General features: G+C 35.0%; 1 protein-coding gene across 1 annotated transcript in view; it reads left to right on the top strand.

Moving 5' to 3' along the window:
* Positions 1–17,590, top strand: part of LOC145248826 (serine/threonine-protein kinase SIK1-like) — a 106,834-nt gene that overhangs the window by 62,801 nt on the left and 26,443 nt on the right. The window contains exons 2-3 of the mRNA XM_080110516.1: positions 3,835–3,951; positions 16,919–16,982. Of these exons, the coding sequence (XP_079966642.1) occupies positions 3,835–3,951; positions 16,919–16,982 (181 nt within the window). The remainder of the gene's footprint in view (positions 1–3,834; positions 3,952–16,918; positions 16,983–17,590) is intronic.

The raw sequence follows: 17,590 nt of genomic DNA, 5'->3' as shown, positions 1-17,590 counted from the left end.
CTCCTTTTGAAGCCAAGTCTGGGTCTCTTTGAACTTGTGAGTTGGCACTGAGTACTGCTGCCACACCCAGGGTCTGCGAGTGACAGGGGATCATCACACTCTTCAGCACATCCAGGTACATGTTGGTGTTGATTTTCAAACCACTTCGATGATATGAGGTTGCATGATCTGGCCCGCACTTGAAACCACACCTAAATCCATAATTGTGTCCGGAAACTTTGTTTTCATAATCTTGGCACGTCCCTATTATTCGTTGCAATCCAGTGATGTATTTTGAGGGTGCTGGCAATGGTCCTGTTGTCAGAAGTTGGATCAGTAGAGAGCACGAGTTGTACAGCAGCATGTCTCTGAACTCGCTCGGTGAACATTGTGTCACTTTCAAACATGATAGAAGGCTCCTCTGGCTCTTGGGATCTGTACACAACTGGCCAACTAGTAGATGGTCTGCAACAAAAAAAATAAATAAATAAAAAATAAAACCGATTTTCATCAAACGAAAATGGAATCGCCTTTTTTGATGCGATAATTTTATCGTTCCATCCTGTAAAAAAAAAATCAACATTTTTAACTCATCTCGGAATAGTTATAATTTTTAAAATATATAAATTATTTGTAACTAAGTAATCAAGTTTAAAAATTAAGGCATAAAGTGTAAAGCTTAAGTAGGAATAAAATCTTTAACTTTACTTTAACAAAAACTTTATAGAGAAATGTTATTTAGTTATAATTAGGGCTAGGACAACAGCATATTCTTTTCATTGTTTTGTCGAGTTGATATCTTATATGCTTTTATATAGTGATGTGGTTCTCGGTTGATTAAATGTGTCGATATATACTTGAGTCAAAACAATGAAAAGAATACGCTGTTGTCTTAGCCCTAGTGATAAGAGACAAGTTCTATTTTTGTTTGTAATGAAACATTTACTTCTTAAACTTTGTTAGTCAGGAGAGATAACCTTCTGTGTTCCCATCATCTTTGTTACCAGCATCACCAGGTTCCAATATTTCGCAGGGTACATAAATTTCAGCTGCACCGGTTGTAAACTGTACAGCTGCTCAAATACATAATCATTGTTCACATTTCCTAGACTTGTGCTTTGCTTCAAAACAGACGTTGATAATTAATTAATCATAGTCTTGTTTGTTGATAGATTTCTACATATTGCAGGCACACATGAATAAACAAGCTGTATAACATCCATTCATATAACGATAAATGATTTTATGCTTATGTGAACCTATACTTTCTATTTCACTTTATGTTGGCGACTCATCAAAACTGTTTCACTTTCCTACTTTTATATTTTTTTACGAACAGGGCTAGCTAACGGTGCCTGGGCACTTCTATTAAAACTTCTATCTACCTCTCTCTCTCTCTCTCTCTCTCTCTCTCTCTCTCTCTCTCTCTCTCTCTCTCTCTCTCTCACTCTATCCGTCTCTCTTTTCTTCTCCCCAAGCCCTCATTTCTCTGTTCAGCCCATTCCTCTCCAGTTGCGCATATACTTAAACAACTTTTCTTTATCTAATAAATTCCTTGTGGAATTAGTCTTTTTCTTTCTAAATTAGTATATAATGCTGAAAAGCCGATACACCCACTTCCAACGAAATCCGTCCCAGTTGACTCACAGAAAATGAAATTTTTTTTTTTTTTTACATTTTGGATATGCATTTTTGGCAACGCTAATTAATACTATACTAACTTTTTGGCAGTTTGTTTTGTAGTTTTATTTTTTAGCTGGACATACAAACACACATACAGACAGACAACCGCCCTTTATATTTTTGTAATTATTCAATTACTTATTTTGTTGCATCCATTTCGATAAATAGTTCTACTGAATATCTTAAAATACCTTTTGAAGTTATTTATTTGTACTGATGTCCTGCTGAGGTGAGGAACACCTTATGACACTACTGATATTATTACCACCACTACTACAACCACTAATAATAATAATAATAATAATAATAATAATAAAAGATGCTGAATATGATCTTCAAAGAAATCCAGTGAATCCTCATTTGGTGGATGTGGGAAATATGAAGTTACCCTTTAGGTACTTCCAAGGCTACTTTGGCTCATGGTGGTGATAAATGTTAGGGCATCTGGTGTTATCAGATTAGGCTGTCTGAAGATACTGGCTTCCTGACCAAAAATGCACTAAACATTGATGTCATTGTTAATTTCTTTCCCCTTTGCAAAACTTAATCATGTTCGACAAAGTCAAAAACAGAAACAATTTCTCACTACAAAACAACCAAACTAAACTCCATTAATAAATATTTTCAAGATATTAAGAACTTGAAGCATTAAAACTTTTTTCAAAATTATTGGATCCAACATTAATCCCCATACTGTTATGAGTACATCAGAGCACATTCCATGAAAATATCTACAAAACAGGAATGCAACATTACAGCTATAGGACGGGTTGGAGTTTGGTTTATAATGCAGGGCCCATTAGATGTGTGGCTTTGTAAAGATATAGGATACTCTCCAGTGTAAACCATCTATAATATAAATCTCACCTGCCTGTTTAAATGTATGCATGTTTGTATGTATGCCTAAAACTTTCAACAGAGGTGACAGATTTTCATGAGATCAGTATCGTTTTGAAGCTTGACCCTTCGAATGATAAATATTGAAAAATTGGATAAAAACATTAATTCCTTCACCCTCAACTGGGCACTACAAGGAGGGAGGTTGCTATTTTTCGCCGATATTTTCAAAAAATCATTCCCTGTTTTGGATTGACTAGCCTAAATTTAAACCTTTGCCACCTCCGGTTTGGCGATTTTTTTTTTTTTTTTTTTTTTTTTTTTTTTTTTTTTTTCCCCACATTCTTTTCTTCCTTCGTGGTATGGGTTCGAGTCTGCCTGCCTACTACCACTTTTTTTTTTCTCTTGCTCAACATACCTTCAAACACCCGGGCAACGTCGGATACGCAGGCTAGTTTAAATATAAATACTGATACGTGGTTCAGGCGTGGAATCAGGAGATTCTTTGTTTGTTCAGTTTTTGTGAGCAGCATTGAAACACAAATCATGGATCATGTTAGTCATTATTAGTCAGACTTTTTGAGATGAGGATCCGTAATTTGTATTGAATCATTCAAACTATTATTCTCAAACTGGCTGATATTTTCACGTTTCAGTTGATGTAACCTCTTTCTTCAGATGCATAGTTTCAAACTCAGCGATTTTTATTTTGAACGTCAGAGTCGTAAGTCATACACCATCCACTATGACTATACAATTCCTACGGCTACATACCTAGAAAACGGAGCTATTTAGCCTGACATAGTGATATGGGACAAGAAAGAATCAACCTTAGTAGAAGTTAGTGTCCCCGATGATGCTGGGTTAAACAGAGCAGAGATTATTGATTATTGGCCAAAACATGGTAAGACAACAACTACTGCGGAAGGCAGTAATTGCAGTGAATGCAGTCAGGAGATTCAGAGTTCCTATCCATCGCGGTTACCACCTGACGAAGGCCAGAGGAATAATTGGCCGAAACATCATGAAACAACTAAGAAAAAGATGAGGATAATGGTCCGCAATAAAATTAAAATTAATAAAACAATACTCATCTCAATAATGAATTCCAATTAAATATAATTCTATTAGTATCGTCCATATTAAGGATTAAACCAGAAGATCATCACTTAGAACTGATGATCACTTAGTACTTTTATCCGTGGCACCAAGGTATCCTGTAAAATAAACAAATTGTTTATTGCATGCATGTTGTAATTAGAATTACTCCTAGGTCTATGTACATTTGTGTTTAATTTTATTTATTTGTTTTTTTTTGTTTTTTTTCCCCCAAAGGTGGCTATCAAGATCATTGACAAGACACAGTTGGATGAAGCAAATTTAAAGAAGGTCCATCGGGAAGTACAAATCATGAAACTTCTTTCGAATCCGCATATTATTCGCCTGTATCAGGTATGCATTTTAACTTCCTTTTGCTTTCTTTGTTGATTAAATAATTGGATAAAACCAACTGTTTGTTTCTGAATTTTTGAGATGAGGATTGATCATTTGTATTATTTCGATTCTTCGGACTACTGCTCTCATCTTGAGTGTTATTTTCACAATGTTTCGATCCATGTAACCTCTGACCTTCTTTAGGCGTATCTTGTCGAACTTGTGCAAGTACCTCATCCACTATGCCACAAGATATTGTGGTAAGATTCAGTTATGAAGTTACTCTTCTGAAGGTCGAATGTTCAATCCTCAGTGTGGGCAACACTCAAAAATGCAATTGCGAATTACTTAGGGCTTCTACCCAGTCATGGCTGATGAAACGAGAGCATGCTACTCCCATGAACTAAATAAAGAAAAATGAGACAACGAAAAATGAGACAACGAAAAATGAGACAACGAAAAATGAGACAACGAAAAATGAGACAATGAAAAATAGAACTAATGAAACAAAAGGAGGGAAATGTCTTTTCTGGAGCAATTTCCATTAAAATCCAGTCTCACTTGATTAACAGCTCATGACTGCAGAAGAAGCCATGCGTTGTGAAGCCTATCACTCCACTCGTTTCCATAATGAGTCGTTGGAACATCTGTTGAAGACTGGCGTATCTTAATTGCTGATGCCGCTGTTGAGCATCATTCATTTATCTCGTATGAATCAGGTCATGACTGTTGCCATTCGTTTCTCTCATATCTTTCTAGTTAGAATTCATTCTAGAAAGACATCGGGTATTATCGGAGGGACTGTCAAGGTTGCCAACATCCCTAAGTGAGCATATTTCTGGAACAACCTGGATTCGAACTTGACGCACCCAGGTTGTCAGTCCGTGTCGTTAACCATTTAGCTACCATTGCCTCCTTGCTGCTGCATGTCTTTGCTTTTTTACTGATTTTATGACTGACCGTTCCGCAAAAATGTCTACACAAATCGCATTTCATAAAAGCAATTTGCTGCTTGCAAAAGAAAACGCTGCCAGGCTCTTTTTACAATAGATATCATGTCCAACATTAAATAACCTGGTTACGAATGGTGATGTTGATGTACTATAACTATGGATGCCTTGCAGATGATTCTGTCCAAAGAGTAACACCTGAGTGCATGTGTCTAGCACTAGAACGACAGAAAGAAGTGGAATCTATGTATTAATACAATAGCGCGTGTTAATTTCTGTGTCATGCTTACACCCAGATCGTTTAATTGTTATGGACTTCATTTCTTGTAATAAATAATTTTACCAAGAATTCTTCATAAGTTTTGGTTTCGATTATGGCTGAAGAAACTCAATTTATATATATATATATATACAAGTTTTTTTTTTTATTTCGCTTTCGATTCAAGTTAATGCACCCAAGCCATATGCATATATATTGTTTTATTTTTGAAATCGCAACTTTATAATATATAAAAATCGTTAGAATATTGACCATATAATAATATATACTAAATCTGCAAGAATTAAAATATCATATTTAAGCGTACTTTATGACCGGGCTTTGCCAGGCGTCCCTGCTAGCTTAAATACTTTTGCAGTTTTAACAAAAAAAAGCTGCAATAATATCAGAGCGTCTCCATTTACACTGAACATCTACCGAATGCCAACATCAATATATTACATATGAATGAGTCCTCTGTGGAATTTCCACATGTCCCACTAATAATTGATGATACTCGCAGTTAATATTTTATTCACAGAATAATAAAAATTACATCATTAAGTCTTGGTTCAATATTACTCAAGTTTGTGTGTCACAACTATTTCGAACAGAAGTAATATATCTCGTTCACCTGTCTCATCTCGTTCTCGCGTCTCCACGCAAGAACTCACATAATAGAGGTAAAAGGGAGAAGGTAACTCTGCCTGAAACCGAAAAAGAAGTTAACTCCCTTTGATCATAGCTCTATCATTCTAACAAATCCCATACATTCACACACAACTAAAAGAATAAGGTCATAAATAAAATCCCTTGACATTACCTTTTTTTTTATAACATTTGTCTTTTAGTTGACCTTTGACAACTGAAATATTTTCAGTCACCAGCTAAACCCACGTGATTTTTGGAATATGACCTCTTTGTTGTGTGACAAGTACTTACAACATAAAGATTTTTCCGTACTTTTTTAAAATATGCACCAAATTTTATGTTGAGACTTGAAGATATAAACATCCGAATTTCTTCAAGTGCTTTTTTTTTTTTAAAACAGCCTTTGTTAAATAGAATATATTGTTCTATTAAACTTGTATTGTTTGACTTTAGTTTCATTAAAAAAAAAATAAATAAAGGCTGAAAGACATTTTTCTACTCAGCAATGAGCTTTGGAGGATTGTCAGTAAAAAAAAAAAAAAAAAGAAAAAAAAAAACCAATCACCAAAAGATAAGCGTTTTATTATTTCTAGATGACATTTGGAAAAAATCACTCGCAAATGCAACTGCTTCACTTTCAATCTAAGGTCTTGTGTAAATCACTTGTTTTAGATGGTTCTGAAATTTTGGGTGGAAGTGGGGGGTGAAAAGAGAAAATTCTTTAACTTAAATATATATATTAATAAAAAAAAAAAAAATTAAAAAAAAATAAATAAATAACCTAAACTTTCTCTCTTTCTAATTAGAAAGATATGGGATATAATTTCATTTTTATGCAGAGTAAGACTGTGGTTCCTGGAGCCGGGTAACTTAACCGGGTAACCGGGTAAGCTTAAGCATAAAAAAGTCAAAAAATGCAAGATTAGATGATCAGGGGTTTTAATTATTAGGTTATCATAACAATGACACAGATAGTACAAACATTGTAGTCCCAACCAATTCACCTTACTCCTATATGTTTTTTTTTTTTTGTGTGTGTATTGATATTCATATTAAAACCCCTTTATTGCAAAAAAAAAAAAAAAAAATACAACTTTGTTATATATGGGTCATGGAATTGCATTCACTAGCAAAAGATCTAGCTAATTTGCATATTCTTTTAATCATTCATTTTAATTAATTCCCTATTAGTTTTTTTCGGTTTAATTACAGGACGATCATCTTTAGTTAACTATTACATGTAATTATATTCATGCAGATATTCTACACGATTTATACTTGCATAATATTTGCGTAAAAAGATTATAGTAAACACAAACATCTTTCTATATATGTTTATGCATTCGTATATATTTTTGTTTAAGAAATTTTGCCTCCCAAACTCCTGTCGGTTTTTTGTGTACAGATATGAAACTTAATATATTGGGTTATTCGAACCCATGCAAAACTTTATATTTAGAGTTTTAGCCGGGGAAAATCTGTGCAAAAGTATGAAAATTAAAGACCTGGAATTTGCCAAGTGACGGTCGAACGATGGCATTACGAATATGCATGCATAACGTAACAGCTATTGGTTCATGTTTTAATTTTTGACCTCACAGCAAACATGTCTTCATAGCTCAAGCATTAACATTAAAGAAAAAAGTAAATCGAAAGCTAAACGTTTTGATTTTGATTCTCACGAGTCATTTAAAAAAAATTTTACCTTTTAAATCATTACAATATATTGTGTCCAATATAATATAATAAACACGAAATTTGCATTAATCAAAATATCATAGTTAAGCGTATTTTACGACCAGGCAATGCCGGGCGGCCTGCTAGTGTGTGTTTGTGTGTGTGTGTGTGTGTGTGTGTGTGTGTGTGTGTGTGTGTGTGTGTGTGTGTGTGTCTATATATATATATATATATATATATATATATATATATAATTGACTTTCCCATCGATTTCAATGTATGAAGTTCTGTCACAACAACTAAGTTGTTCAGAAATCCACACAGATGATTTGTTTAGTGGTGAAGGCTTTGTGTAGAACCAACCACACCTTTGCTATTACTGCTAATCCTTGTCGGTGCAGTTGACTGCCACAAGACAAAACACAGTACAACACGGGTTTTTACATCAGAGTTACTTTCTCCTAGATGCATGTTTTAACTAAAACTGGGGGTCTTATATATATGTACACACACACACACTAGCGGTCCTGGATATGACCTTAAACTATATCCGATGGTGAGGCCCCAGCTTGCGGGCTTTAGGGAGTGTGGAGCCACCCTTTAATTGCCATTGCTCCCATGTCCACTCTGTCCCGGACTGGTAGTACCTGTCAGTTTCTATTTAACCCATAGTTGGGACCCTGACTTAAAAAAAAAAATATATGCTCTATTAAAAAAATTTTCTTCAAAATCACTGGATTCGGCATTAAATAACCTGAAAAGGGTTGATATGCCATAAAACAAAAACAACCAACCAACACACACTAGCAGGCTGCCCGGCGTTGCCTAATTGCAAAATACACTTAAATATGATATTTTAATTCATGAAGTTTTTATATTTATTATTACAGAGCAAATTCTCTGTTGATTATTATTTAGTACCCAATATATATCGTAATTATTTCAAGAGTTAAAAAATGACATCTGTGCCATTAGCTGGAAGCGAGATCAAAACATTTAGCACTCTAGCCTTAGTCGTTATTTAGCGCTTCAGCTTTCGTCATTACTGAGCTATCGCCAGATGGATAAAAATGGCTAAAACATTAAGCGAGTTCAAGCTAAAAGTAGATATGTATGCTCAGAAGTTAGTCAATTTACTCCTGTCATGGTCAACTTTTTGTTTATCCAATGTTGATCCGTTAGAAGTTATTTTTACAGGTTAAAAACCAAATCAAATGTTTCCATGGTACAAATATCCTATCTATTATATCAAGTTTCAAGTCTGTAGAGTAAATATTCAGAAAGGAGTTTGGTAGAGAAGTTTTGCACACACACGATAGATAACGGGTCCGTGTGCTAGAATGTTTTCATCCTAAATTCTACGCAACTATGCATGATGTAGAAACGATGAATAAATAGAATTAAGCATAAAAAATGAATAATTGATTGATGAAGGCTCGTTTTTCAAACAAATATGCAAATTAGTTAACCTTTATGAAGTCGCTCGCATATCCATGATTGAGTATTTTAAGTTTGTTTTAATGTTAAAATAGAAAAGGTAAGCTTTTAGTATCAATGTCTGAGCGAGGAAAAAAAAAAAAAACTCAAATTATATATATACTAGCAGTGTGACCCGACGTTGCCTGGGATTGAATGATGATCAATGAATGTTTTACACTCCCATATTTTTATTGTAATTGAAATCAGTGAAATCGATCATTTTTCAATCAAATCTGTTGATTGCCTCCTCCTAATTGGGTACCCATCGTGGTGCACCTGGAGGAAGTTCTCGTGCTTCTCACAATAACTTAATTCACAACTAGCAGGACCTGTGGAAATTCCACAGCAGATTCTTTCATATGTAATATATAGATGTTGGCATTAGCTTTTTTGTTAAAACTGCGAGAGTATTTATCCAAGTTAGCAGGGGCACTCGGCGTAGCCCGGTCGTAAAATATGCTTAAATATGATATTTTAATTTATGCAGATTTCATATATATATCATTATTATAGAGTCACTTTTCTATCGATTTTTATCAATATAAAGTTGTGATTTCAAAAATAAAAAAAAAATATATATTTATGACTTGAGTGCATCAGCTTAAATCGAAACTGGAATGAAAACTTATGAAGAAAAAAAAAAAATATATAACTTGAGTTCCTTCAACTATAACCGAAAACAAAACTTATGAAGAAAAAAAAAATATATATAACTTGAGTTCCTTCAACTATAACCGAAAACAAAACTTATGAAGAAAAAAAATATATATATATAACTTGAGTTCCTTCAACTATAACCGAAAACAAAACTTATGAAGAATTCTTGGTAAAATTATTTATTATAAGCAATTGAAGGGCATAAGAATTTAACGACAGTCACTCAGAAGAAAAAAGATGTAAGTGTGACACACAAAATAACACGCATATTATTGCATCAATACATTGTAGTCTAAATTGCACTGTAGAGAACCTATTGTTTTTATATATAAATTCAAAGTTTAAAACGCAAAAGCCAACTATGCTTCAATTGTGCTCTAAATAGAAATATTTATTTCGAACGCGCCCCTGTCATATCAAAGAACCTACTGTTGATTTTATACGTCGGACACATTTGTTTGCGCGATAATAAAACTCCTCAAATGCACTTGTAATGTTAGACTGTGCAAAAATGGTAACTTTAGTCCAAATCGGACAGTTCCATCTTTAAATTTTTTTTATTTTCCCCGATTATTAATTTTCGATAATTATCGGAGTATTCTGATACAAAACCTATCTAAGAACACTCTCAGATGCATAAAATACATCGGCTCAGCCATTTTGGAATCCTTAGGGGACAAACTCACAGACACACAAAGTTCCTTTTATGTAATAGTATGTATATTCTGTCGCCGGGTTCAAATCTATCGACTCGTGTTAATCGTGTCACCCTGCACTGAAGATTCCCAAAAGGAGGAAACACTAGTGTCTGTAGGTATTTAATAACTATTATAGTAAATAATTATGTCAGCCTCTTTAAGAAACTCGTTCCTTATCGTTGAGCACTTTCACTTGAAGTCGGTCAATTTAGCTCTAATGCGCAGATCGTCATATAATGACTAGATCACTCTGACTGACGTTAAAAACATTTAATGAAATAAATGTTTAAATTCAACATCCCTCGCGGTTAACGGTAGCCGAATGGATATGGTCCTTGATTATGGAGCCAGAGATGGCTTTTGTCACTGAGTTCAAATCTATCGACTGATGTTAATCATGACACCCTGCACCACCTATAGCAATGGCCAACGACTCTTTATCTGAGAGTACGTCTTTCAAGCTCCTTGGCCTAACGTTCACAGGAAACATGAGTTGGAACAATTACATCGCGGGCATTGCCAGGGCCGCTGCGAGGAAGGTTGGCTCTCTCTACTGTGCTAGAAAACTACTAACACCCGAAAGTATCCTGTACCTCTATAAGGCAACCATTCGCCCATGTATGGAGTATTGCTGTCATATTTGGGCTGGTGCATCAGCTACTAGTCTCTCGCTCCTTGACAAGGTTCAAGAGTCGAAATCTGATAGGCCCTGAACTGGCATCTAAGCTTCAGCCTCTGTCCCATTGACGAAACGTTGCATCCTTCTGCCTGTTCTACAAGTATTTTAATGGTGAATGCTCTAACAAACTGCAAGTACTTGTGCCCCCCACGACGTGAACACCCTCGACAGACCCAACAAGCTGCAAAATCCCACCCCCACACTGTAGAGATCCCTAGATGTAAAAGATCTTTCTACTCCAGTAGTTTCTTCTCCAGAACCGCTAGACTTTGGAATTCCATTCCAGGTCACTGCTTCCCCAACTGTACTGACATGCAGAAGTTCAAGTGCAACGTGAACAGACATCTTGCTGCCCAAATTCCTACATAGTATCCCTGTAGTTGTTGCCCCTGATAGTAGCCCCCTACATCAAAGTGGCAATGTGCCTTGTTTGGGGTGAAAATGTAATTTAAAAAAAACAAAAAAACTAAAGATTCTTGAAAAGATGAAACGCTAGTGTCTGTAAGTAGTTAATAACTATTATAGTAAGTATATATATATATATATATATATATATATATACAGTAAACTCCCGCACACACATACGCACATATACATTAACCTTCACTTTTATTCATACGTTAGATGGTTTTGTTTTATTGACAGACTTGAACTGCCAAAATCTGATGTGGTAACAAAGATAACCTTGGCTAAACTCTGACGTCATTTGAGTCAAATGTCATCAATTCAATATATCCTGCTTTATTTAAGAGTGTTAATACAATTGTCAAAAAGTGTCAGAAAAAAGCAGTAAAATCTATCCATGTTTATTTTGCAAGTGCATTGTTCAACATTGTGATTACAGTATTTTGATAACGTTCTCAGATGTTGTGGTTGGTTGCAAGTCATTAAACTCAAATGAGTGCAATTAGTACACGGCTTCACAGCAGTTGGTCCATCTGCCTTCCTCCATCTTGGTCGTCTCCATTCTTGTTGCACTTTATCTTATTCCATTATTCAGCAAGTTTAACTCGGTTAAAAGAATGTGTGTGGGTTACAATGCTATCAAAGCAAAATATGGCATGTTGGGGTTAAAAAGAAATTTTTTTTTGTTACTTTTTAATTTATTTTTATGTCCTTTCTCCCCCCCCCTTTTTTTTATTTATTTTTTCCTTTTTCTTTTTTTTTTTTTTTTCTGTTTTCGCTTTTTTTCTTTCTCTCATTTCTTTTTTCTTTTTTATTTCCCCTTTTGCTCTTTTTCGTCTTTCCCATTTGCTCTTTTTCGTCTTTCCCATTTGCTCTTTTTCGTCTTTCCCATTTGCTCTTTTTCGTCTTTCCCATTTGCTCTTTTTCGTCTTTCCCATTTGCTCTTTTTCGTCTTTCCCATTTGCTCTTTTTCGTCTTTCCCATTTGCTCTTTTTCGTCTTTCCCATTTGCTCTTTTTCGTCTTTCCCATTTGCTCTTTTTCGTCTTTCCCATTTGCTCTTTTTCGTCTTTCCCATTTGCTTTTTTTCGTCTTTCCCATTTGCTCTTTTTCGTCTTTCCCATTTGCTCTTTTTCGTCTTTCCCATTTGCTCTTTTTCGTCTTTCCCATTTGCTCTTTTTCGTCTTTCCCATTTGCTCTTTTTCGTCTTTCCCATTTGCTCTTTTTCGTCTTTCCCATTTGCTCTTTTTCGTCTTTCCCATTTGCTCTTTTTCGTCTTTCCCATTTGCTCTTTTTCGTCTTTCCCATTTGCTCTTTTTCGTCTTTCCCATTTGCTCTTTTTCGTCTTTCCCATTTGCTCTTTTTCGTCTTTCCCATTTGCTCTTTTTCGTCTTTCCCATTTGCTCTTTTTCGTCTTTCCCATTTGCTCTTTTTCGTCTTTCCCATTTGCTCTTTTTCGTCTTTCCCATTTGCTCTTTTTCGTCTTTCCCATTTGCTCTTTTTCGTCTTTCCCATTTGCTCTTTTTCGTCTTTCCCATTTGCTCTTTTTCGTCTTTCCCATTTGCTCTTTTTCGTCTTTCCCATTTGCTCTTTTTCGTCTTTCCCATTTGCTCTTTTTCGTCTTTCCCATTTGCTCTTTTTCGTCTTTCCCATTTGCTCTTTTTCGTCTTTCCCATTTGCTCTTTTTCGTCTTTCCCATTTGCTCTTTTTCGTCTTTCCCATTTGCTCTTTTTCGTCTTTCCCATTTGCTCTTTTTCGTCTTTCCCATTTGCTCTTTTTCGTCTTTCCCATTTGCTCTTTTTCGTCTTTCCCATTTGCTCTTTTTCGTCTTTCCCATTTGCTCTTTTTCGTCTTTCCCATTTGCTCTTTTTCGTCTTTCCCATTTGCTCTTTTTCGTCTTTCCCATTTGCTCTTTTTCGTCTTTCCCATTTGCTCTTTTTCGTCTTTCCCATTTGCTCTTTTTCGTCTTTCCCATTTGCTCTTTTTCGTCTTTCCCATTTGCTCTTTTTCGTCTTTCCCATTTGCTCTTTTTCGTCTTTCCCATTTGCTCTTTTTCGTCTTTCCCATTTGCTCTTTTCGTCATTTTTTTTTCTTGCCCTCTTTTCTTTTTCCTCTTTTTCTCTCTACTTTTTCTCTCTACTTTTCCTTTCCTTTTTCTTTTTCTTATTTTTTCCCATTCTTTATCTTTTTCCCCCCTCTTTCATCTTTTATCTTTTTCTATCTCTCAATAAACATATCTTTTTGGCATGCGAATATATGTCAGCTTTTTTGCCTTAATCTATTTTGTAACACTTACCGATTTCGCCTTGAGGTTGTTCTCAGATGACCTTCTCATTATTGTTATTTATTATGACATCACTCGGCGTACACCAACATTGCACCATGATCCAATATTGTTAACAGGTGCTCGCCATAATCTCCTCTTACTTCAATATAGATTAAACACATTTGTGGCAAGTACGAGATTAACATAATTATCTCAAATCCGGCAATTCTTATTTTATTAACATTTTTTTAATCGGATAATAAACTTAGGAAGTTAAAGTTATTGATGATTATAAAGTGGGTTTTTTTTTTATGGTTTTGTACTGAATCTTTCACCATTTCTTTCACCTTTTTCGTTTGTTTTGATTTTTAATATTCCAGTTTAGATGGTTAATCAGAATTTAGAAAAAAAAGTCTCCAGATGGAATAATCAGTCAAGTGTTAATAAACAACTATTTATAGATTCTACTAAATTGTGATCTAGTATGGCCTTTATCTTTCGTGTGTCTGCTTTCATATTTTTGTGTGTATATTGATATTGTTTGCATGTACATGTTTGCATATATATGTACGTGTATGCATATCTAGATATGTTTGCATATCTATGTGTGTATATATATATGTGTGTGTGTGTGTGTGTGCATGTATGTTTGCACATGTATATTTATATTATGAGAGACAGATATAAGCATACATACTTTGTAGTATAAAATAGACTTTGTAGCTTACTTGGGGATGCCCTTTTCTCTTCCCTGCAACCTCTCTTCCACAGAAGAGACGTTGCGATCCTGTCTCCGCTTTATCGTTATTTTCATGGAAAGTGCTCGTCTGAGCTCCAATTTATGATCACCCCCCCCCCGTCCTGACTTTCTCGAAAAACACTCGTCTAGCTGAAACCACTATCAATAATTTCCCCCACTCTTTATCTGTGCCTAAACCAAAACGTAGATTCCTTGAACAAAGCTTCTTTCTTAGAACTGCACGCCTGTGGAACTCTGTTCCGTTTTCCTGCTTTCCAGATGACTACAATATGGTCGTCTTCAAGTCCAACGTGAACAAATTCCTGGTGAATTAAGTAACCCAATTTATCAAATTTCCACTACTAACGATTACTAAAACATGTTCCCTTTGACCACTGTACACTCATTAATCTTTATCCTCGAGTGGCCTCTGTGTCTTGATAAGTGATGACTCCTTTGTAAAATAAATAAATATATATATATATATATATATATATATATATATATATATATGTATTGTCTAAAGAAGTTTGGGAGTAAAAAAAATGTAAAAATAAAGAATGCAGTTTAAATTCCTGGAAAAAAAAAAGACTAAATTTAACCTATCACAGACTTAGCACTTGCATAAAAGCCTACAATTACAAAAGAGAATTCAACTATATGAGGATGAAAAAAAGAAAAAACTTGACTAAAATTGTTAAATAGAAAACGGGGATCATCAGTTGCCTACCATGTAGCTGTTTCGGAGATTTAAAAATATATGTTATTTATATTTAGGCAGTAAATTGTTATCCAAGCATGTCTGCTTAAATATGACCGAGTTTCCGTTTTTCTTAACTTTTCTGTCGATTTGACGAGCAATTCTTTCGGTATCTGCTGGTAAATTGTTTTATTCAACCGAGTAATCTTTTGTCGGCTATTTTAACTTTCAGTAAAACTAAAATTTATACGTAACACCCACAAGCGTGTATTTTTGCGTCTGAGAAAATATCTGCACGTTTTACATGTACTTTTTATGGTAATTGGGATGGAATATCCATTTTATAGTTAGATATTTATAGATTTATAAAGAATCAGAATTGGAATTTAGAACAGAGTAATTCTATTAGAATCGGGGTGAGGTATGTTGGAATCATCCCAGCACTAATATATATATATATATATATATTGTTTGGCTGTGGAATTTATTATATATAATCTCTCACATTCTGAAAATTCTATCATAATTTACTTGTTAGATTAGCATTGCTGAATGGCATCGTCCTTTCAAGTTGAAATTCCTACTTGTGAGACATCGGCTTAGGGGTTATTAGCTGGTTGGATGACTGCATCCCTTGTCGAGACGAAGTAGGTCCATTTTACAGTCGGATTTCGGCGCGGCTTGCTTGATCAGTGTTGGTGAATAGAATTTCTTGTGTGTGGGGCGTTTGCTCAGTTGGTAGATTGCTTGCCTCGTATGCAAGAGGTTCGGGTTTTGAATCCTGAGTTCGGATATGTCTAACTGGTGAACCCAAATGAGGGCGAAATTCGAGTCTTGGACTTTCAGTTCATTGACTGTCATGACTCTTGTGGGCTGCGACGTTGTTTGGCTGTGGAATTTATTATATACAAACACACACACACACACACACACACGCACACACACACACACACTCTTGAATTGGAAGCCATGTTTAATATCAGAAGAGTTTCCGATGGGTAGTTATTCTATACAAGTCCTGGAGATGAAGAATTCTCGGTGGTCAGCTGTTCTGTACAGGTTCTGGACTTTATAATTTTGAAGCCAAAGAGCAAAAGATCCTTTCCGAGTTAAACCGCAAAAATTATGTGCTGGAATGCTAAAAGATTTCATTTTTATGGAGCAATTCTGGTTTCTGATTGGCTGATAGCAGAACATGAATTAATTTGATTCGTCAGTTCCTATCAGCAGTGTTTATAAATAGAATCTCTCCACTTTCAGGGAGCAACCCCCCCCCCCCGGCCATTATATATAAAAAATATTGCAACACTTAATTATAACCTTCTAAGAATCTTTTATGCACGAGAGGACGAAACCCCTAATAAAAAAAAAAAAGTTAATAAACACAAAAGCATAGAATAATTAAACACCTTTTTTTTTTATAACAAAACAATGAAAGGGTTTATTTCGAAATAAGGACTTAAAGTGGAAGAAAAGGAACAGAAAGTTTTTGGGTGTTCTCCTGTCGAGAAGCAGAAAGTTGAAGTGTCCCCAGGTTGTCGAGTGGAGATCTTTAGTGGAGTAGTCCCAGCCTGGGGAGATTAAGTAGACAGAGAGAGAGAAGAGAGAGGTCTGTGTTCTTTGGTGGTCTGAGTTCCTCTGCTGGTTGCTGAATCGTTCCTGACAGGGGTAAATAGTCCCTTAAGGAACACATAGGATTAATGTGTCCTGGTAGCTGACTGGTCAGTGCGTGGCCGCATCAGTCAGCAAGGGGAATTAATCCACATGAGAAAATAGTCTGTCATGATGACTGCTACAAACTTCTATATACTTGTTTCTTATTTTCAGGTCATGGAAACAAAGAACATGCTGTACTTAGTCACAGAATATGCTCCCAATGGAGAGATATTTGGTAAGTTTGTATACATTTCTTGTAGAAACTTGCTTCATGACAAGCCTGTGTAAATTAGAAAAAATTGCAAATGTAATCTTGTTGTATGGTCAACAGCCGAGAAATCAAAATAATTTTTTTTTTAAATACATAAACTTTTATCAAACGCATGAAAATTTATTTTTTTTTAACTACTTGTCTACTTTAAGTTCTGAAACTGTTTTCAAGTTTGTTGTTATTAAAAAAAAAAAATAGAATTCATTGAAAGCTCTCCTGCTTTAAACAAAATCGTTGTTGTCGGCGATAAACAATAATATGGGAACTGTTTAACACATTACGCCACCGTAAAGGTATGATCGTTTCTGTCATTTCTTGGGAGATAATTGAGTTGAACATGTATAGTGGTCATTTTTATTTAGTATTTTTTAGTAGTTATTCACCACTTACCAAGGTCAAAAGCCACTTGAGGATACGGGATAATAAGATTGTTACTTGGATGATGAACAATATTATGAGAGGATTTAAAAGTTATGTATGGAATTGACAAGATTTGATTAATTAAGAAGACAAATCAACAAGCATTTGTTGAAATTGGACCTGAAGATGACCATGTTGTAGCCTGCAGGGAA

Source organism: Euprymna scolopes, chromosome 27 (assembly GCF_053919585.1).
Source record: "Euprymna scolopes isolate OS-2025 chromosome 27, ASM5391958v1, whole genome shotgun sequence".
Classification (NCBI taxonomy): domain Eukaryota; kingdom Metazoa; phylum Mollusca; class Cephalopoda; order Sepiida; family Sepiolidae; genus Euprymna; species Euprymna scolopes.
Note: the sequence above shows the minus strand (reverse complement) of the source record. Positions and strands in the feature narration are given on the sequence as shown.